The sequence below is a fragment of the Rhinatrema bivittatum genome, chromosome 8, assembly GCF_901001135.1.
Source record: "Rhinatrema bivittatum chromosome 8, aRhiBiv1.1, whole genome shotgun sequence".
NCBI classification, from domain to species: Eukaryota; Metazoa; Chordata; class Amphibia; order Gymnophiona; family Rhinatrematidae; genus Rhinatrema; species Rhinatrema bivittatum.
Window position 1 is genome coordinate 195,840,652 of NC_042622.1, and position 23,741 is coordinate 195,864,392.

Sequence of the window (23,741 nt, forward strand, 5' to 3'; positions counted from 1 at the left end):
GTTCACAAGCAAATCTTTTATTTCCCTGTATATAACTTTTATAACTTAACTGTATTTGTTACCTGTCTTTCTGAGCTATTGCTCACTTATAGTGGGTTGCAATGGTTAAAGATGATATGGGTGCTCTATATTGGATAAAATTGTGAGATACAAGAGCAGGAGGGTAGTTGTGCAATACAGAAATTAGTGTAAGGGAACATAATCCATTGAGGCGAAAGCATAGGGTTTAAGTAGAGTGGGGAGCTCAGAGAGGTAAGCAGAGTTTGTGAAACCACAGCCTGTGTAAATAGGGTCAGGATTTGGAAAATGTCTCAGTCCTTAGTGGTATGGTTAATGTTCTGACACTTTGGCCTTGATTTATCAAAATGCACTAAATATCGCATGCGATAGGAAAAGGGGTATGTTTTATAGTAATAGGCAGTTTATCGCAAAGTGCACTAATGCCTATGCGAAACGCTAACCTTTTCACACTTTGCGATACATTTCGGAATTGTTGTATTGCCTGCATACAATCACTCCGTGGACCATTTTTAGTAGTGTTGAAGCTCCCAGAGAGTCAGCCTAGCTATCAGGGTCTGAGAGAAAGAGAGCCTAGCCATAATGCCCTCACACGAGATATAAATACCTATCTCTATGGGAAGCCCACCTAGTTACACGAGGTGAGGTTTAGGTATTAGGGTAGGGGGTTAGCCACTTTGACATTCAAAGTGAGACGTACGAACAGCACAGTGCTCTCTTGTGAAGATTTAATGACCTTCGTAGTGAGGAAACTCACCCAAAGATGAGATTTGGGCAGTGTTCTCTCAATCTAGCTTGATGGACTCTCTACCTGGGTAACATCAAGTTAAGTTGAGAGAACACTGCGCATCTTCACAAGAGAGCACGGTGCTGTTTGAATGTCAAAGTGGCCCCTAACCCCTACACTAATACCTAAACCTCACCTCGTGTTCCTAGGTGGGCTTCCCATAGAGATAGGTATTTATATCTAGTGAGAGGGCATTATAGCTAGTCTCTTGCTCTGGAGGGGGCCCATTCCAGAGAGCACCCACTTCTGCATGTCGGATCATTTAATGTCTTTCCATGATGACAGTGAGTACCAGGCCATTACATTCCTCCTAAAGAACTTGTCACTCTGGCCAACACACAAAAAATGCATGTGCTTGATTCTGGTTCCTTTTCTCCGCTTGGTGTCTCAACCACCATTATCCCTTTAAATAAATCCTTAATTTCCTAGCGTGTAGCAGATGGACTCAGGACCAATGCGTATAGGGTGCTCTTGATAGCAATTGGAGACAGAGTCAGATTTCAATCTGACGTCAGCACTACATAGACCCGTGCACAAGACTCTGATCCTCAATTTGTTCTGTCTCCATAGCAGTTTGGGACTTCACACACGCTTGCACAGTGTTAGAAAACCAAACTCAAAATTTAAAGAAGAAACAAAGAAAAACTTACCTCCAAAACGAGCCCCATTCTCCTGTGGTGATACCTAAGGGTCCCTCCCCCAGTCAAGATTTCCTGAGGTGATTTCTGAGATCCCTCAGACGTAAGCCTCAGTCCTGGCATGGACTTAGTCCCTGGGAAAGGGAGCAGCTGAGAGGCAGTCTCGGTGCAGTAGCCAACCTGGCTTGGACTTAGCCCCCTGAAAAGGGAGCAGCCGAGAGGCAGTGGGTGCAGAAAAGAGTGCGGCGGTGAAGGTAATTCCCTCTCCCCCAGCAGCCGGAGACCGCCCGGCCGAGGACCGGGAAGCACTGAGCCAAGGTAAGGTAGAAAACTTTTTCTAAGTCTCTGGTCTCCGATGCTCCGACAGCCGCACATATCGTCCCTCCGGCGTCTGTACACTCGGGTTGAGCAGCCCTGACCAGGCTAGACCCTGATCTGACAAGAGTGTTCTCCCACATGGAAACCCCCTGGGGGGGGCACCGCATCATCTGCACAACCGAGCCATGCGCGCAACGGCCAGCTGGGCGCACAAAGTACTTGTGCGCATAGCGGCACATGCATCTACGCCGGGCACACAGCGGCACGCTCAGGAGTGCCAAGCGCACAGCCATGCACACATCTTCCGTTCCTACATGCACGGTGTAGGCACCCGGAACGCATAACCAGGCCTCCCAGCATGCGCAGCTGTACAGGATACACACGCAAATCATGGCACCGCCGTCCAAGACAGCTAAAGGTCCAGTCCTCTGCCTGGCTTGCCACCTGTGAGCAGCTCAGCCCGAGGTGACCTCCACCCTGGGCCTTTTCTGCGAAGAAGCTTGGGGGGTGGGGTGGCACCGAGACAAGGGCCTGTAGAGGACTCCGGATCTACCAGCGAGACTATCCCAGACCTCTCTATTCCCGACTCAGCCCCTCCACAGTGGGGGGCCCTCTGGGAGCACCGTCGGACCCAATGTGGTCCCAGGCAACTTCACCTGGGTGGGATCCTTCACTGAGCTGCAATCCTACATCCATGCACTGACAGGGCCACCAGAGGCACAACCCCCGCCAGGGGTCCAGAACCTCCCAGGGCCCTCCCGGCCTCCACCAGCTGAGCCCCCCCTGAACAAATACCTCCCCTTAGGGGACACAGATGATTCAGGGGAGGAATCAGAACCCCTGTAAGAGGGGGAATGCCCTCTGTACACTCGGGTTGAGCAGCCCCAACCAGGATAGACCCTGATCTGACAAGAGGGTCCTCCCATGATACGCTTCCCAAAATACAAATTATCAGATCGCGTAGCCACGAGTCTGAAGGCATTGGCCATCCCAGACACAGGCACCATAGCAGAGTCCAAGGCGAGCCCCTTCCTAGCCAGGCTCCGCCAGACCTCACACCATTTCCCTACGCTACAGGCCGCACAACAACTGATCGACCTGGAGTGGGATGCACCAGAGGCCACCTTTAAGAGAGGTCAAGCCCTAGAAACTCTTGACCCCTTGGACCCCGCGACAAAGGAACTCCTGCGGTTTCCCCAAGGTCGACGCCCTGGTCTGTACCACCACAAAGCGCACTACCATACCAATCGAGGGAGGAGCTTCATTCAAGGATCCCAATGACAGACAGCAGGAATCCATCCTCAAGCAGTCTTACGATATATCAGCTATGACCTTACAGATCGCTGCTTGCTGTGCCATGATATCTCGCGCCTGCCTGGCTTTGGGCAGGGACAGAACTACATCAATTGAGGCATTAGACCCGGCCATATCATTCATAAGAACATGCCATACTGGGTCAGACCAAGGGTCCATCAAGCCCAGCATCCTGTTTCCAACAGTGGCCAATCCAGGCCATAAGAACCTGGCAAGTACCCAAAAACTAAGTCTATTCCATGTTACCGTTGTTAGTATAGCAGTGGCTATTTTCTAAGTCAACTTAATTAATAGCAGGTAATGGACTTCTCCTCCAAGAACTTATCCAATCCTTTTTTAAACACAGCTATACTAACTGCACTAACCACATCCTCTGGTAACAAATTCCAGAGTTTAATTGTACGTTGAATAAAAAAGAACATTCTCTGATTATTTTTAAATGTGCCATATGCTAACTTTATGGAGTGCCCCCTAGTCTTTCTATTATCCGACCCCGCGACAAAGGAACTCCTGCGGTTTCCCCAAGGTCGACGCCCTGGTCTGTACCACCACAAAGCGCACTACCATACCAATCGAGGGAGGAGCTTCATTCAAGGATCCCAATGACAGACAGCAGGAATCCATCCTCAAGCAGTCTTACGATATATCAGCTATGACCTTACAGATCGCTGCTTGCTGTGCCATGATATCTCGCGCCTGCCTGGCTTTGGGCAGGGACAGAACTACATCAATTGAGGCATTAGACCCGGCCATATCATTCATAAGAACATGCCATACTGGGTCAGACCAAGGGTCCATCAAGCCCAGCATCCTGTTTCCAACAGTGGCCAATCCAGGCCATAAGAACCTGGCAAGTACCCAAAAACTAAGTCTATTCCATGTTACCGTTGTTAGTATAGCAGTGGCTATTTTCTAAGTCAACTTAATTAATAGCAGGTAATGGACTTCTCCTCCAAGAACTTATCCAATCCTTTTTTAAACACAGCTATACTAACTGCACTAACCACATCCTCTGGTAACAAATTCCAGAGTTTAATTGTACGTTGAATAAAAAAGAACATTCTCTGATTATTTTTAAATGTGCCATATGCTAACTTTATGGAGTGCCCCCTAGTCTTTCTATTATCCGACAGAGTAAATAACAGATTAAAATCATGAAAAGTCTAGAACAGGTAGATGTGAAACACCTCTATCATATCCCCCCCCCTCCCCCTCAGCCGTCTCTTCTCCAAGCTGAAAAGTCCTAACCTCTTTAGTCTTTCCTCATAGGGAGCTGCTCCATTCTCCTTATTTTGCTAGCCCTTCTCTGTACCTTCTCCATCCTCACGAATGCGACCTCAGACCTGGTACGCATCTCAGCTAGGAGCCTTTCGTCCATAGTGGCAGCCAGAAGACAGCTCTGGCTCCGAAGCTGGTCAGCCGACGCGATCTCTAAGACGAGGCTCACGAGAATGCCCTTTAGAGGAACACTCCTATTCGGAAGCGACCTGGACAAATTGACAAATGGGGCGAGTACCCAGTCTACCGGCGGACAGGAACAAGAGGAACCAACGCCCCTCTCCCCGGGCACCCAAGGACAGACGATCCCAGCATTATAGACCATACAAAAACACTTACCAAGCCCACCGGCAAGGAGCATCCTTTCGGAACAGACACAACAAAAGAGGAGCCAGCTCGGGACCAGGCCCCAGCCGCAACACTCAATGAGAATCAGCAGACCCATCTACAGGAAGAGATCATAGGGGGCAGGCTTACCCTAATCTACCAACGATGGGTCGAAATAATGTCGGACAATTGGGTCCTATCCATCATCCGAGAGGGATACTACCTGGACTTCCACAGCATCCCCGCGGACAACTTTGTGATTGCTCTGTGCCACAACCCCTCCAAGAGGAAGGCAGTGGAAATCACATTATCAAAACTACTCACCCTAAAAGGCAATAACACCAGTGCCCACACACCAACAAAATTCTAGGTACTATTCCATCTACTTCATTGTACGCAAGAAAGAGGGAACATTCCGGCCCATACTGGATCTCAAGACTATCAATTGCTACCTGAAGGTACCCTGCTTCCGCATGGAAATCCTGCATTCGGTCATAAAGGCGGTACAACTGGGAGAATTCCTGACCTCCCTGGATCTGTCAGAAGCCTCTCTCCACCTACCGATCCATCAGCGATTCCTACACTTCGTGATATTGGGCCATCACTACCGGTTCCAGGCCCTATGGTTCGGGCTAGCTCTGGCTCCCCGTTCACCAAGATTATGGTGGTAGTAGCAGCGACACTGAGGAAAGAAGGAATCCTCGTGCATACATACCTGGATGATTGGCTGATCAGAACAAAATCGCCAGAGGAAGACCATCAAGCAACCACCAGAGTCAAGGAACTACTGTAGAACCTCGGGTGAGTCGTCAACACACCCAAGAGCCACCTGCAGCCCTCCCAATCCCTAGAGTACCTGGGAGTCCGGTTCGACAGCAAATGGAACAAAGACACCCTTTCCCCTACAAGGAGAAGGAGATTGATGGAACAACTATGAGCATTGTTGAATTCCACTCTCCCCACAGCATGGGACTATCTCCAAGTCCTCGGACTCATGGCATCAGCCATAGAAGTAGTCCCATGGGCAAGGGCCCACATGCAGCCCCCTACAACATTCCCTACTCTCGCAGTGGAACCAGATGTCTCAGAACTACTCTGCCCCCCTCCAGCTACCAGCGAAGGTTCGAAACCAACTACAATGGTGGCTACAAGACGACCATCTGAGCAAGGGAACAAGCCTATCCCCACCGGACTGGACCTTGCTCACCACGGATGCAAGCCTGCGGGGATGGGGAGCCCACTGCTACGAGCTAACGGCTCAAGGGCAATGGGACAAAGAAGAGTCGGCATGGAACATAAACAGACTGGAAGCCCGAGCAGTCAGACTAGCCTGCCTACAGTTCAGTCACAGACTCCGGGGCAAATCAGTCAGAGTCATGTTGGACAATGCCACAACAGTGGCCTACATTGACCGCCAGGGGGGAACCAGAAGCCAGCAGCTGTCTCTGAAAATAGAGCCACTAATGACATGGGCAGTATCAAACCTACAAGGGATATCAGCCGCCCACATCGCGGGAAAAGACAACATCACTGCAGACTACCTCAGCAGAGAGAGAGTCTGGATCCAGGGGAATGGACTCTGTCTCAGCAGCCTTCCAGCGGATAGTAAACCACTGGGGAACCCAAGCCATGGATCTTCTGGCAACCGGGTCCAAAACCCGGGTTCCCAGGTTCTTCAGCCAAAGATGGGAACCTCTGTCCCAGGGAATAGATGCCCTCGTCCAGACCTGGCCTCAGGAGGACCTACTGTACGCCTTCCCTCCATGGCCACTACTGGGCGGAATCATCCGCAACATAGAACACCACAGAGGGCTGGTACTTCTAGTGGCCCCGGACTGGCCAAGAAGATCGTGGCACGTGGACATGCGAAGACTTCTGGCGTGAAACCCTCTATGCCTACCTCCACACAGGGCTCTACTCCAGCAAGGTCCGACTCTCTACAAAGACCCAACGAGATTCTCGCTTACGGTCTGGCCATTGAGAGGTCTCGCCTGAAAAAGAGTGGATACACACTGCTCTGAGCGCGCAAGTTCTCCACCTCCTTAACATATATACACGAGTATGGAGAATATTCAAAGCCTGGTGTGAGGACTGCGACATCCTTCCACGGACAGTCAAAATCCCCATGATCCTGGAATTCTACAGGACGGGGTGAACAAAGGGTTGTCCCTCAACTCCATCAAGGTGCAAGTGGCCGCCCTGGCCAGCTTCAGAACCAGGGTGGATGGCACCAGCCTAGCGGCCCACCCAGACGTCTCCCGCTTCTTAAAAGGGGTCAAGCACATTCAGCCACCTCTAAAGTGGCCGATACCCCTATGTAATCTCAATCTAGTGTTAGACTTCCTAGCAGGAGCCTCGTTCAGACCAACTCACGGTCTGTCCCTACGGCTCCTGACCTTTAAGACTGCGTTCCTTTTGGCAATCTGCTCAGCCCGTCGAATCTCCGACCTTCAAGCACTATCATGCCGGGAGCCGTTCCTCAGATTCATGCTGGGATCCATACAGCTGCACACTGTACCCTCCTTCCTGCCAAAGGTGGTTTCTCACTTCCATCTAAACCAAACCATCTCGCTGCCATCTCCAGACGAGCATAAGGACTCGGAAGACTCACGCCTTCTTCGCCACCTGAATGTCGGCAGACTCCTAGTCAGATACCTGGAAAGATCGGAACCTGTACGAAAGACGGACCATCTGTTCATTCTCCACAGCGGGAAGAAGCAAGGGGAAGCGGCCTCACGGGCAACCATTGCCCGCTGGATCAAAGAAGTAATCAAGGCCGCCTACAAGGCAGGCAGGCAGGCAAGCAAGCCTCCACCTCTACAAGTCAAGGCCCATTCCACAAGGGCCCAGGCAGTGTCCTGGGGAGAATCCAAGATGCTGTCATCCGCAGAGATCTGTCGGGCGGCAACGTGGTCCTCCATCCATACCTTCTCAAGATTCTATCGCCTGGATGTTCAGGCCAAGAAGGACACAGCATTCGCAAGGGCAGTACACTAAATGGGCCACGAGCAGCCTCCCATGCAGTTCGGGAGTAGCTTTTGTACATCCCAGTGGTCCTGAGTCCATCTGCTACACGCTAGGAAATGCAGAAATTACTTACCTGATAATTTCATTTTCCTTAGTGTAGACAGATGGACTCAGCGCTCTGCCCATGGCTGCCTCGTAATCAAGAATCCTTGGGGGAACCTCCCCCCCCCCGAGTGCAACACAAGCACGGGTAAGCCAACCCTCATCTCTAGTTCAGACACCCATATTACCAGGTGTCGGCGCTTCTCGGTTGAGTGCCCTGGCATTCTCTAGCTAGAAACCACGTCAACCAATCCGATTAATCAAGTATCAAGTTAACCAAATTAATCAAAAGTATCCAAACACACATATATCCATAATTGCTTTTCGAGGAGATAACTGAGGATCAGAGTCTCATGCACAGGTATATGTAGTGCTGATATCAGATTGAAATCTGACTCTGTTTCCAACTGCTATCAGGAGCACACTATACCCATTGCTCCATCTGTCTACACTAAGGAAAATGAAATTAGCAGGTAAGTAATTTCTGCATTACAGTTGCATTCAGCTATACCATTGCATAGACACAGAATAAGGAAAGCACCTTAGTAAATTAAATCCTTAATTACAATGAGACAGTTTTGGGTGTGGCATTAAGCATCACTTGGCCCAAAAAGGCACTGCAAAATATACATTTTGTGTCTGTTACTCCCCCATGTTAGGTAGGTGAAAAAAGCTTTAGTGAATCATGGCCCAATACCGCCAGTCACACTCAAAAATGAATATTTGGGTTGTCTTTCTGGACCATTTGCTGTTTGAGGTTCCCCATATGGGCTGCATCTTTGCCACATGGCTGCTGCTGCCACTACTTGCCCATTTTGGAGGAGGAGGAGTTGGTCTGCTATTTTGTTTTGTTTGTCATGTGAATTGTCAAGTATTAAAATATGGTCATATTGGATAAAAGTTTGGGAAGCACTGCCTTAGGCAAAATTGTTTCTGAATTGTAATTAAGAGCCTTACTAAGCTTTCCCCCCTCCCCCATGAAAAGCAAAACAGGGAACAGCCGTAGTAAAAATCAGGCCTTAAAGGGGAATTAGTTTCATCTTTCATGTGTTTCCTGCAGCTGCCTCTTTGCTGGTAAAAATGAGTGTTCTATAAACAGCCCCTGTACCTTATCTACTGCAAAATCTACATGTGTTCTAACAGCTTGCAGACTTTTGACTGCTGGGGAAAGCAAGCACCTATTCCATGCGAGTCAGAGATGGTGCATCTCAGGGAGGGGGAGGCTGGGGTAAATTTGTGAGTACCTGCTCTTATTTATTTATTTTTTTTGCCTGGTATGAGTGGCAGGCATTATCACTAGTGTATAATAAAGTTCTCAGTTGTCAGGACTACTTCCACACAAAGTGCTTCTCATACAAACAGTAGAGAGGTACAAAATTCGGTAGCAGGTAGAAAGCTATGGGCTAGTTGCAATTAATTCAAGAATTGAAGCATGCGCTAGCAGCAGAAAGAAGGTATTTATGGAAGTGTGGAATCTCATTTCCTAGCAAATCTTTGCTATGTAAGGGGCTGGCTAGATTTTGTACAAGGCAATGTGGGTGCTGCGAACAGACTTCTGGGCTAGAAGCTTAAGCAGTTTCCAATGCAAACATTTTTAATCAAAAACAGAAATGCTTTTCTATTAAACTTCCAACAAAATGAAATGCAGTTGTAAGGTAAAACTCTGTCCTCTGTCTTGTACAACAGCCTTTTTTTTTCCTCATAAGGTTTGCACCGCTTGCTGTTTACATCATTATGTAGTATATTTGTTATACTATATTTTTTCTTTTACCATTTCAGACTAAGTTGTAACTCCCTCTATATATTTTTCTCCTGTCCTCTGCTGTAGCCCTTGTTTGGTCTGCTTTGTTAATGGCATGTTTTTAATTTCTCCCAACCAATTACTATTGACACTTTTTCTCCTGCAGCAGCCTCGGTGAAACACGGTCCCGTGTCAAAGGGTGAACGGTTTTGACTTACAACTGTATTCCACGTTGAGATTAAATATAAAAAAAAACAACCAAAAAAAAAAGTTCCTGTTTTTGATTAAAAACTTTTTGCATTGGAAACTGCTTAAGTCTCCAGTGCAGCAGTCTGGTTGCAGCACACATTGATATTGAAGTGTGCTATGTGCATCTTTCCACATTCCGTGTGATAGATTTGGTACAAAACAATGGAGTAGCCAATAGGGACTCTGACTCAGGCCAAGTTTACTGCAAGAGGAATACAAGCAATGCGATATAAGCAAAACCCTGCCTCACTACAGTGGCACCATCTTAGAGGCATGGTAAAACAGAAGATTGGTTTTAGACATACATCATATATATATATATATTTATTTATTTGTTTCAACATTCTTGCAGCCTACTAGCGAATTAGCTATACTAAGCAATTACTTGGAGACAAAGACAACATATTTACCAAAATGCTGAAGATTCACGTTATACCATTACATGAAACAACATATATGATCAACTTATTTTTAATACAGACAAAACACAAAGATTCTTTGCATATCTGGTTAGGAACCATGTACGATAAGGCAGTGGTCCCACTATTTAAAGATACAACACAATACAGAATTTTAAGCATGCAATTTCTACTGTAAACACAAAGAAAGCATTCTGGATCTCATTACTGACTGACTGAACCAAAGTGACAGAACTTGGCTTGGAAGTTAATGCACCTCCCCATTAAAATTTCCAGAGACAGCCTCCTAAAGAAGTATCACAGCCTACAAAAGTCCATTACTAATCTACAATGTCATTTTTGGGATAAATCACCCGGTAGATCTGTCTATCCCTGGTGTCTGATTGGAGAAGAGCCGCTGTAGCTGAGGTAAATATTTCTCCTTCAAGTTGATAACTGGAATCTAAAAGATCCAATTCTAGAAGTGGGAACCTCCCCAATATTCACAAAATATTTACATTTATTTCAGAGACAGTTACTGTAATGTGTGTCCTAACAGGGGTTCCCTCACGTACCCTCCTTGGGGTGGTTGGGCTACGATACAGTGGCAGTGAGTCTGCTCAGCACATCAGTGGGGAAGTTTCTTTAAGAAAACCTTGCCTATTGTGGGAGTTTGTCAATAACTACTTTCTGGTTGTATTTTGACAGGTTTAAGTTGCACTTAAAGTGAGTGATAAGGCTTATGATGTCTCATCCATACAGTGTCAAAGGCAGTTACAATCATTGGGAAGATATGATTAACATAGCAGTATATTTCCATATTCCAATTCATACATTAGGGACATTTATAGAACCGAATACCATCACTTAATCTTCTGTAAACACCATCCGCACAAGGTCTGTCTTAAAGCATTCGTCTTCTACCAACTTCTGAGGCTAAAGAAAAGAAGAAAAGTTTCAGTATCCAAAAAATTACCAGCAAGCACATGGCTATTTTATTACAAAATAAGAAAGCAATGCCTGAACTGTAAAGGTAGCGTGTAAAAAAAAAAAAGTATAACATTTAGATAAGGCACAATCTATCCACTGACTTGACATGAGAAAATCACTTAACTTGTTTCCTGAAAGCAAGTGGTTCATAATGCTTAGATTCTGTCCTTATGCAAAAGTATTGGGTGATCAGTTAAGAGTTCTAGCAAAATCACAAAAGAAATATTGCTACCTAAATGGTTATATGTACTGCAATTATTGCCCCTTTGGATTCAGAAACGAGACCTTATCCAGATCAATAGAGCTTTTAAGGTCTATCTTTGGAAAGAGAAAAGAGCCAGAATACCTTTAACCACTCTAGTCCGTACTAAAACTCAAGGGGGGCTGGGCTGGACTGCCCAGATTTAGCCCTTTACAATCTGGCTTGTGGTCTTAGACATGTGAAAGACTGGTTGTTTGGTACCTCCATTTTTACTCCACATAACTGCCTCCTAGAATGGTATGGGGTTTCTTCGTTGAACCCTTTATTACAGCTGGATACATGCCAGGTTCCCCATTATCTCAGAGCACAGGAATTTCTCCGATCCAATAGGAAGGCATGGCATATGTTATGTCATCTTATGGGACTCCAGAATCAACTGACACCCCTGCTTACTAGCACGGGTCACAGCCTTTTCCCGCCGGGTCAGGGAATAGGGACGTTTCACAGGTGGAGCACTCAGGGTCTTAAATTTATATCAGATCTATCAGCCAGGGGTAACGAGAGGGCTTCTCCCCTTTCCACAGCTTCAACAAATGTTTAAACTCCCTGCCACTGATTATTATGCTTATATGCAACTTCACCACTTCATTTGCACAGAGCACCCTCGGTTGATGGTGGGGGTTGAACATCAGATGCTTAGTGATTTATTGCAGACGGGGAGAAATAAAAAACCCACTACATCTTACTATTATAAAGAGCTCATGGATATAGAAGATTCAAGGGTGCTGGGTCGCCTTTATAACAGATGGACAGCGTGGTCCTTTTCTCTTTAACTATTTCTGAATTTGGGGAATGTTTTAAGGATTTAGCACTAGTGTCTGAAAATGTTCTTTTACGAGAAACTGGCTACAGATTTCTTTGGCAAAGCTATACACCCCTTTACAAGCCAAGCAAATGCGGATTACGCACTCTAATCATTGTCCAAAATGTTTAATTGAGGGTAGTGATTTTTACCATTGTTTCTGGGAATGTAGTGCAATCTCACGTTTCTGGGGCCAGATTCGTAAGGCATGTCAAAAGTTTTTGAAAAAGTTCTTGCCTTTCGACCCAACTTTATGGTTCTTTGGCTTAGACCCCCTAGATCACCTACAACTAACGCCATTCGAACGATTGTTTCTCTTGAAGGCGAGTCTTATGGGGAAGAGAGTAATTTTGGCAAATTGGCTGAACAGGGGAACACCCAGTTATGAGCATTGGTTTCGTCAAATGCTTCGTCTCTGTTCCATGGAACATGCCATTCTAACTGACATTATGCCAAAGAGATCTAGGGCCACAACACTGATTTGGTCTGCTTTTACCCGTTATTTGACCCCTAGCACCAGCAACATACCAGACCCGTGGAACATGAAGGTGCCTCCCGCAACTGACGGAACTTCGCAGGACTTTTTGGAGGACCACTGACTTTTTCTTCAATATTAAGGATCATACTTTGAGGACTCTTAAGCAGCAGAAGGGGGGACGGGGGACGGGACGGGACAGAACTTTTTGTACCTTGTTGCTCATGTTGTTCAATTGTTTCCTGTAAACATTTAAAACGCAATAAAAATAGTTTCCAAAAAAAAAAAAAAAAATCACAAAAGAAAAAACCCCCCAAAAAAACCAAAACAGTAAGCTATATTTCATCTGCCTTTTTTTTAGCCCAGAGCTTGACCTTATAAGACCCCTGTGTTGCTGCTGCTGCTACTGCTCTTCCCCCCCCCCCCCCCCAGCTTGTCAAGCATTCTTTCAAATTTCTGCCACAGCTAGCAGAGCACCCAGTGACCCTAGCTCACATTTTCATGGGCTCAGAATCCCTTTTGCTTATTTCTTAGAATGAAAGCCCAAGGTTTTAGGGAGGTTACAGCACTGTGCTGGCACTGAGCTTTTTGAAAGCTGCCCTGCCATTGGTTGACAAAGTATTTTTAAAGCTGCTTTATCACTGGTTAGTGCCTGTGGTCACCAGCTGGCCCCATTTCTTCCAGGCATAAATCCTCTAACATTTAAGTCAATGATTATGTGAATTTCTGTGTAATAATTATGTGCAAATATTTGTGCCAAAGAAGGAAGCCAGGCATCATAAGATATTCATATATTGTTTTCCTCATTTTCTACAGGGCCATAACAGACTCTGCTGTAATAGAAACAGGATGGCAAAAATGACAATATGATGGATCTAGCCTGCCCTACAATTTCTACCACTCCCTCAAATTCCCTGTGCTTGGCCCATGCTTTCTGGAATTCAGATACTGTCCTTATCTCTACTATCACCGCTGGGAGGCTGTTCCATGCATCCACCACCCTTTCTGTAAAGGAATATTTCCTTGGATTATTCCTGAATCTACCCCCTTTCATCCTCATCCCATGCGTATTCAGTTAGGAAGAAAGAAATTGAAATTACAAATTTATTGGTTCAATTTGATATTGACTTTGTAACTGAGCCCTGGTTAAAAACATGATATAGTGCTTATGAACAGTCGTATGTCCTGTAGACTAAGCTTATGAAGGTGTAGAAAGAGCAAAAAAAGGTAGGTGGAGGTGTTTAAAAAACTATTTTTTTAAATTACTGAGAGTAGTGAAACTTGCTATCATTCCAATAATTATTTTGAAGCACTAGTTATACAAGTGGATTTATGAATAGTTTGTGTGCTTTATTTGCTACGGCATAAAAAGTTCTTGATGCTGTCGATTTTAACTGATTTAAGTGTACAGTATCAGAAAATGATAGTTTGATTTTAATATTTATTTTCAGGATATTGAAGCAAAGTAGAGAAATGAATTTTTTTTTAATATGAATATAATTGGGTTGGAACAATTAGTTCAGCACCCACAGTGCGTGCCATCTATTAGATATGTTATTGTTGAATGAGAAGTTAGCATGATTAAATAGTGTCACAGATAAGGAATTTGTTTATTTCTTAGTCTGATCACAGATTGCTGTCATTTCAGCTAAATTATGCTGAGATCTGATGTACTAAGTGGTGCAGAGGTTGAAATGGTCAACAGTTAATGTTAGTCTATTTCTCTTAAAATGCTTAGAATTTAAACATTTGATTGTTCTCTAGATGAAACAGGTGGTTGAACCACATTGTAAGTACATTTATGATGAAGCTGCTCTGGAGCAGATAGTTAACTATCAAACTTACTGTACATCATGGTATTCACAAGAGCTATGCTTGGTTCAGAGGAGAGACTAATGCAGAAAGAAAGGGGAGAAAATATAGGACAACCAATTTGAAAGATGCATATCAGCTTTTACTGGCATCATATAGGGTAAAGGTATTGAAAACAGAGTAGGGATACATTTTCCCAATGGAAAGAGATCAAGTACCCTAGGGATCTATTCTGGGACCGATGCTTTTTAATATATTTATAAATGACCTGGAAATGGGAACAAGTGAGGTGATCAAATTTGCCAATGACATAAAATTATTCAAAGTTATCAAATCACAAGAGGATTGTGAGGACCTTATAAAACTGGGAGACTGGACATGCAAATGGAAAATGAAAATTTAATGTAGACAAGTGCAAAGTGATGAACTTAGGGAAGAGAAAATGCAAGGTTCCACATTAGGAGTCACCACTCAGGAAAAGGATCTAGGTGTCATCATTGAAAATATGTTAATCTTCTACTCAGTGTGCAGCAGCAGCAGCCAAGAAATTAAATAGAATGTTAGAGATTATTAGGAAAGGAATAGAGAATAAAACAGAGAATATCATAATGCATCTGTATTGCTCCATGGTGCAGCCTCATCTTGAGTATTGTGTGCAGTTCTGGTCACCAAATCTCAAGAAGAGCAAGTTTGCTTACTGTAAACAGTGTCTTCCGTAGATAGCAGATGAATTAGCCATGCGGTCTGGGTACGTCTTCCGTGCCACTAGGTGGCGGAGCTCTCCAAGTCTCTCAAAGTCTTTCAGCTAGGTGCTCCCTCCTGTATCCTGACAGGATTACCTCAGTCAGTATCAAAGCAAGTTAGGTATGCTAGAACTGTCCGGGGAGGCTGGAGGGTCAGCATGGCTAATTCATCTGCTATCTACGGAAAAACACCGTTTATGGTAAGTAAACTTGCTCTTTTCACGTAGATAAGCAGCTGAATTAGCCATGTTGTCAAGGAGTCCCAGCTGATGTATTGAGCAGGTAATGTGTAATAATAGTTTGGGTTTTTTTTGCTCAATATGTGGAAACATAGCGGACAGTTCCTATGAAGGCTGTAATTATATGGAATCTGTGCTCTTCTGAAGGATAGTCCGCATTACTAGGGCATCATTCGCCATTTGTTTATCTAAACATTAGTGGGATGTGAAGTTGTGAAGCGAGGACCATGTCACCGCTTTACATATGTCTATGATAGGAACTTGATGTAGAGAGGCGATCGAAGCTGCCATGGCACGCACCTGATGCGCCTTAGGTGTTTCAGGTAAAGTTTGCGACCTTTGTTGATAACAGAACTGTATACAGTTCGATATCCATGTGGATAAAGTTCTTTATGTCACAGGATGCCCCGGAGCGTTCGGATTGAATGAAAGAAATAGTTGTGAAGGTCGATTGGGTGAAAGCATGTGTCTTTTGTAGTACGCTAGTGCACGTTTGCAATCTAAAGTGTGTAATTTCTTCTCATTAGCGTTAGCATGAGGTTTAGGATGGAATGTGGGCAAGGAAATGGTCTGTTTAATGTGGAAACTGGAGATCACCTTTGGTAGAAACTTAGGGTGAGTGCGTAGGGTCACCTTGTCATGGTGAAATTGAAGATAAGGAGGGTAGTGAACTAAGGCTTGCAATTCACTAACTCTCTTTGCAGAAGTTAAAGCAACCAAAAAAACACCTTTCAGGAAAGGTAGTGTAGGTGACAAGTTTCCAAAGGTTCAAAGGGCGAAAGCATTAGCTGTTCGAGAACTGTATTAATGTCCCACAGTACCGGTGGTTTGTGTACAGAGGTGTAATACGCCTTTCATAAACCTGGATACTAAGTTATGACATGATATAGGCTCTCCATATAGAGGGGTATGATAAGCGGCTATAGCGCTTAAATGAACTCGTAGCGAGGACGTAGCAAATCCTTTGCTGTACAGTAGATGTAGGTATGAAAGAAGACGTTCAGGTGGGCAAGTTAATGGGTCGATACCTAGTGATGTACATCAAGAAGTGTAGTGTGTCCACTTTCTCTGGTAATTCAGTCTGGTTGATAGCTTTCTAGAGGACAGCAGTATGTCCTGAAGAGTAGGAGAAATGTTTAGATGCTGGTAAGCGAACCTTTCAATCTCCATGCCGTGAGGTGTAGCGAGGAGTGTAGAGGATGTAGCAGTGTTCCCTTGTCCTGGGTGAGAAGGTGTGGACAGATAGTCGTAGTAGGTAACTGTACCATGGTTGACGAGGAGCCAATATGTCCAAAGTATGAACCTTTATTGAAGATAAAAACTAAGCAACACCGTTGCTTAGTTTTTATCTTCAATAAAGGTTCATACTTTGGACATATTGGCTTCTAATCCACATTTTGTTGCCTACTCGGCTTTGTTAGATAGCCTTCCTTGTTGCTTTCTCAACCCATGGTTGACGAGGCCATGCTGGTGCAATTAGGATTAGATCAGCTTGATCCTCGATGCATCTCTGGAGTGTTCGCGAGATGAGTGGTATCGGGGGGGGGGGGGGGGGGGAATGCATAGAGTAGGACTTGTGACCAATCGATGAGAAAGGCGTCTGGGGCGAGTCTGAGGGGGCTTGGGTAAACCGAGCAAAATCTCTCTAGTTTCCTGTTGTTCTCTGTTGCAAACTGTTGACTGTAGGGAGACCCCATGTTGCAAAAAGTTCCTGAATTACCTCTGGATTCGATTCCCATTCATGTGGGCGAAAGATTCTGCTGAGCTTGTCCGCTCTGGAATTGTGTATCCCTGGCAGATAAGTTGCCTGTAGTGAGATGGATCTTTGATGAGCCCATTCTAGCATTTGCACTGCTTCCTTGCAGAGGTTCCAAGAACCGGACCCTCCTTCTTTGTTTATATAAAACATGGTCGCTTTGTCGTCCATGTGCACTATGACTATTTTCCCCTGTAAGGAATCTTCGAAGGCTCGAAGGGCAGTTTTTTACTGCCCTGAGCTCAAGAAGGTTGATATGAAGTGTCCGCTCGAACGGGGTCCATAGACCTTGTGTGTGTAACGTTTGCAGATGAGCTCCCCATCCTGTGGGAGATGCATCCGTGGTGAGTATCACTTGATGTCGAAGGGGTCTCAGTGGTGAACCCAAGGAAAGTGTTTGTGGGAGTAACCACCATTGTAGGTCCCGTTTCATGCTGGTGGTCAAGGAAATGGGTATGGACAATGGATGTAGATATTGAGTCCATTGAAGTTTGAGACCCCATTGTAGGCGGCACATATGAAGGCGAGTGTGTGGAACCACATAAATGGCTGCTGCCATGTGCCCCAGATCAGCGAGCACTTGATGAGCTGGTACTGTCGCACTGTGAAGTAGCGTTGTGAGATTGTAGAGAGAGCTAGTGCTCTCGGGTGAGATAGGAAAGCCTTGTCTTGGATCATATCGATGTAGGCTCCTATGAATTGTAAAGTTTGAGTGGGCTCCAGTTTCGACTTCTCGTAGTTGATGAGGAGTCTGAGGATGTCCAGGCAAGAAATTGTTTTGAGAAGATTGTCCCATAGTAGGTGTGGATTGGTTGCTACTAGGAGCCAATCGTCCAGGTAGGGAAAGATTTGCACCTCTTGACGACGAAGGTGTGCCACTGCCACGCATTTGGTGAAAACTCTGGGGGCTGAAGCCAGGCCAAATGGAAGAACTTTGTACTGGAAACGTTGATTGTACATCTGGAAAGAAAGGTAACACCAGGAACTGGGGTGCATTGGTATGTGAGCATAAGCATCTTTCAAGTCCAGTGAGAACATCCAGTCCCCGGGTTGAAAAAATTGAAGAATGGATTTGAGAGAAGTCATTTTGAACTTCTCCTTGTGTAAGTGTTTGTTGAGGGAACGTAGGTCCAGAATCGGGCGTAAACCTCCTGTTTTCTTGGGAATTAGGAAATATTGGGAATAGAAGCCCTGATGAAATTCCTGGGGAGGTAGCTTCTGGATGCACTGATTTTGTAAAAGAAGTTTGATTTCTTGTAGGATATGTTCCTTCTGAGTTATGAACTTCTGAGGAGCCCAGTGTGGGAGAGTTGGGAGGGTTGAGAAATTGAGGGCATAGCCCTTCGTATTATTGATAAAACCCATTGATCCGAAGTAATATGATTCCAGGCTAGAAGATACCGTGTTTCCCCGATAGTAAGACACCCCTGATAGTAAGATGTAGTGGGAATTTTAGGGGGGGGTCGGCTAATGTAACACATCCCCCGAAAGTAAGACGTAGTAAAGTAAAAGGTAGCCACGGCATAGCGCGGAGGAGGACGGTGGCGCCGGCTTCATTGAATTGTGTAGCAGAGCAGGAGGTCACATGGGCACAGCCAATGAGAGCTGTCAGAGACATAGCGTCATGTGTCTCCGGCAGCTCTCATTGGATGTGCCCCGCGCGATCTCCCGCACTGATATCGCGCTGTCTGCGAAGACACAGGATAGAGAGGTACGGTAGCTGTTGCAGCGGTGAGATATCGCCATACAGTACTTGTTCTGTGTCCTGTGTGCATAGCAGGGGGTAATATTGCCCCCTGTTGTTCACATAACACCTATAGTATATTGCCTATGTCCCCTGTTCGCATAACACATATACTATCCCTGTTTGGGATACTGTATGAGGCTGTAACCCTATGGGAGACTGTGATATGGAACCATAAGCAGTGCTTTTACCGTACGCTATATTTTTGCCCCTAGACATGAGCGCTTCCGGTTCCAGTGGTAAAAGGAAGAGCTACACCGTTAAAACCAAATTCGACTTTTTTTCCAATATAAGACATACCCTGAAAGTAAGACATAGTGGGACTTTTGGGGGTAAAAAGAAAGTAAGACGCTGTCTTATTTTCGGGGAAACACGGTAGTTGGACAACCTTCCTCCAACTGGTGATGATGGTGGCATTGTCATTTTTAAAAACTCGACTGGGCTTTTGCCGGTTGAGGATCGGATTGTTGCCGTGGCTGCCTAGGATTTCTAGTACGCTGGCGTGCAGGCTGCTGTTGATAAGTCTGTTGCCTTGATGGCCGATTGTACTGAGCCTTATAATAAGTGTAAGGTCTAAAGGTCTTATAGGAAGACCTACGATAAGAAGTCGAGGCAGAATATTGACGTCGTGAAGTATGTGGACATTGCGGTGATGTTAAGGAAAGAACTGCCGTTTTTTTGCTCCTTGAGTTTTGTTACAGTATCAATGAACTGATCTCCGACCAAATTGTCTGGATGACATGGTAAATTAGCCAATTTGTCATGGACAACGTCCCTTATGGCACTAGATCGCAACCATGCGAGGCATCTAACTGCTAAGGCATTTGATGAAATTTTAGATGAAACATCAAAACCTTTGTCGATGGATCTCAGTAAACGACGTAAACTTTCCTCAAGGTTATAGTATTGAGGAGGTAAGGAAGTGTCTGCAGAGGATTGCTGAAGATGTGGTTGCAATGCTTGCAGACTTTCAAAAAGATATTGTGTTATGTAAAATTGGTGGTTTTGAATGTGGGCACTGAGCATCGCAGAGGAATATGCTTTCTTTGTGAAGTCATCCAATTTCTTATTATCTTTAGTCGGCAGTATGTTGGAGTGAATTCTGGATTTGCATGGTGTGGAAGTTGAACCGTGGTATAGAAAGGAGAATCCTTCATTCTGTATTTTAGGTCAACTTTATGAGATATTGGAAGAACTGTCAAGGGAGTAGCCCAAGATTTCTCCAGTAAAGCTGTCAATGCAGTGTGTTGTGGAAGGGTCACTGGCTCAGATGGTATGTCCAAGATCTTGAGGATACCCAGCATTTCTTGATGAGGATCTGGTATCTTCTTGGTCTTATGTTGAGTAATTGACCCACCTTGTCTATGAACTGAGAATAGGTAAGGTCCTCTGGTGGTAATGAAGGCTCTTGAGGTATCTCATCTGGGTCAGACGGGTAACCCATGGATGAATCTGAAGAGGGATCCTCCAAGGGAGATGTTGGGGAGATTGGGACATCCCGTGGCGTTAGAGGAATCTTGGTTGTACCAGGTCTACTTGTGGTATAGAAGAAAGCAGTTTTGGTGGTAAATTCGGTGAAATTTCTCTATTGACTGTAGAAATTGAGTCAGAAGAGTAGTAAACTGAGAAACAGTTTGGTTTGCTAAGCCCGACGTAGACTGATTTTGTAAGTGTCTTACGTGGGGTGGAAGAGGCTCCTTGGTTGGTGAAGGAGGATTATCTGAACCCTTGGAGTCAATGGAAATATGAGACAGTGCCCCAGGTGAAGATTGGGACTCGTCTGACATAAAAAGTGGAGATGTAGGTTGAGTGCTACTCATCTCCTGTGTTGGCGAAGCTTCTCTGTGTCTTTTGTGACCAGAGTGATGCTTCTTAGGGTGTTTCTGCGTCGATGCAGAGTCGAATGCGTCGAGCAAAGGCATCTGCACCAGTAACATTACATTTCCCTGCGTTGATGCTTCGTCTCGAGTCCGGCGTCGATGCATCGATCCTTCGATCTTGACGCATGTGTCGGTGAAGCATGCAGCCGCGATGCCACCGACGCATCTCCCGCGCTCTGAGCCGATTTTCGGCTGGCGCTTAGCGGACGGTGTCCTAACCTGAGTGGGTCGACTGAAGAGGCCCTCTTCTTCAAAGAGGACTTTTTTTCGATGTTGGAGCTGGAACTGATCTGACAGAGACTAAGAGGCATAAGAGCCCGAAGTCCTGATTCTCAGCTCATGAGGTTCTCTCTGCCTCCGGTCCTGAGGGGACATTTTCCTGCAGTCCTCACAAGTCGACTGGTCGTGGGTCCAGAGGCAGAAGTGGCAGGAGATGTGGCTATCTGTAGCCGACATTAACTTACCACAGGAACAGAATTTTAAGCCTAGACGAGGCTTTTCTGGTTTGGATGTTAAGATGTTTTCTTTTTTTAAAGACTTTTTTCCTCACAGAATATAACTTTCTCTGGAGAAAGAGCTTCGCGTGCCCTAATGGTCTCGTGGAAAAAAACTGACTGAGGTAATCCTGTCAGGATACAGGAGGGAGCACCTAGCTGAAAGCCTTTGAGAGATTTAGAGAGCTCCGCCACCTAGTGGCACGGAAGACATACCCAGACAGCATGGCTAATTCAGCTGCTTATCTACGTGAAAAAGATATATCAGAATTAGAAAAGGTTTAGAGAAGAGTGTGACCAAGGTGATAAAGAGGATGGAACAATTCCTCTATGAAGAAAGGATAAAGTGGTTAGGACTCTTCAGCTTGGAGAAGAGATAGCTGAGGGGAGATATGATAGAGGTCTATAAAATAATGAATGGAATAAGTAAATGTTAATCAGTTGTTTACTCTTTCGAAAAGTACAAAGACCAGGGGACACACAAAGTTACTGGGTAATTAACTAATAAGAGAAAATATTTCCTGTTCCCTGTACGTACCCGGATCAGTCCAGACTCCTGGGTTTTGCCTCCCCACCAGCAGATGGAGACAGAGAAAGTTTTGACAGACTCTGCCTTATATACCTAGGTGCCACCACAGCCTGCCTGTATTACTCTGTCTCCAGCAGATGGTAGGAGTGCTCAACCTACAGTCTGTATTGCTTAGTGTGATTGACTGTTGGTCAGTTAGCTTCAGGTGACTACATTTGTTTTTAGTTTAATTTCAATTTGAGGGGATTATCTCATTTAAAAAAAAAAAAAAAAAAGGGACAACGGCCGGAGATCTCTTCAGCCTCCCAGGGAGTTCGTGAGGCAGCTGTGGTCGAGGACCCGATAACCAATACATGGCAGCTTAGGGGTTGACACGGGGAGCCCGGCTCACTCACCCCAGGAGAACTAGCAGCAAGACTTTAGCTGTACCGGGCAAGTAAAAAAAAAAAAGAAGATTTTTGATTTTCCTCTCTTCAGCCTGACATGCCGCAGAGTTAAGCGTGCCGGGCGTACAGCTCAACGCGAGCTCGATTGTTGCGAGACAGTTTGTGCACAGCCTGTCTGCCTGGGGGGGGGGGGGGGGGGGGGGGGGAAGGGCACCTCAGCAGCCACTGCGGGGTCATGCTGCGGGTTACCTTGGTCTCCCACTCGTTCGGGGAGCTTCCTGCTGTTTCTTCTGCCCTGTTACCGTTGAGCGCGGGAACGGGCGCCATTTTGGAAAATTTCAGCGTGGCAGCGCCGGCTGCGTCAGGGGACAGCATTTTGCTGCTTTCACTATCGCCTCAGCGACCTCTTTCGGGGGGGGGGGGGGGGGGGGGGGGCAAATCGGCTTGCCCTGGTCCGTTTTCACTTGGGGATGACCCTACAGAGGAGGAGGATTCCTCCTCATCCTCTTTTAATTTGGATTTTATACTTTTTTTTACACAAGGCCTTTAAAGCCAGAAGAGCTTCTAAGAAGCACGGCTTGGATAAAATCTAATCCCCACTGCCCTCTAGGCCCCGGAAATGGTCCAAGCAAAGGGTGGATCAGGGGGCCCCTAAGGCTAAGCACCCCTTGGGTCCATGGCGCCACAGGACGATTCGAATTTGTCCTCAGATATCTCACCGGACCGCGATGATCAGGAGCTTCCTACCCATCCCCCGAGGGGGGTAGAGGGTGAGGGGGACCAGCAGCAGAGTGCTGCGCGAGAGTCCCATGGCGTGGAAGGAGATGACCCTAAGTTGCAGGCCGATACGGAGCGCACTGTTAACCGGCATCTAGACTAGCTTTATCCACTATTCAGTAAGGGGTAATAGCGCGTCGAAAACGCGTGTCCAACCCCCCCCCGAGACTAATAGCGCCCGCAACATGCAAATGCATGTTGATGGCGCTATTAGTCATTCCCGCGCGATACAGTAAGTAAAATGTGCAGCCAAGCCGCACATTTTACTTTAAGAAATTAGCGTCTACCCAAAGGTAGGCGTTCATTTCTGCCGGCGCAGTGCACAGAAAAGCAGTAAAAACTGCTTTTCTGTGCACCCTCAGACTTAATATCATGGCGATATTAAGTCTGAGGCCCCAAAAGTTAAAAAAACTGGGGCATGAGCATGTCCATGGATTTGCAGATGCGCTACCAGGGGCACTGTACTGCGCCTACCAGATGAGCCAGCAGCTTGATGGGTTCGCTAACTTCCCGGCCAATCGGCGGTGCACTAACATGGAACTCATTCCCGTCGACCAGGGGCCCTACCTTGCGGACGCGTTCCATGAGGCGACAGAGCGACCAGCTGCCAACGCTAATGCCTCGTGCGTGATGTCCCGGGATTCCTTCCCAGGAATCATGGCGTGAGGCATGGGCATAAAATGAAGCAAAGAAAGGTCCTTCTTCTTCGAGACAC

The 23,741-nt window shown here is 46.0% G+C and overlaps 1 protein-coding gene across 1 annotated transcript in view; it reads right to left on the reverse strand.

Annotated features, from left to right (window-relative positions):
• Positions 1-10,045: 10,045 nt before the first annotated feature.
• The window catches only part of TXNDC17 (thioredoxin domain containing 17), a 37,232-nt gene continuing 23,536 nt past the window's right edge, over positions 10,046-23,741 (reverse strand). The window contains exon 4 of the mRNA XM_029612397.1: positions 10,046-11,073. Within this exon, the coding sequence (XP_029468257.1) occupies positions 11,005-11,073 (69 nt within the window). The 3' untranslated portion in view covers positions 10,046-11,004. The remainder of the gene's footprint in view (positions 11,074-23,741) is intronic.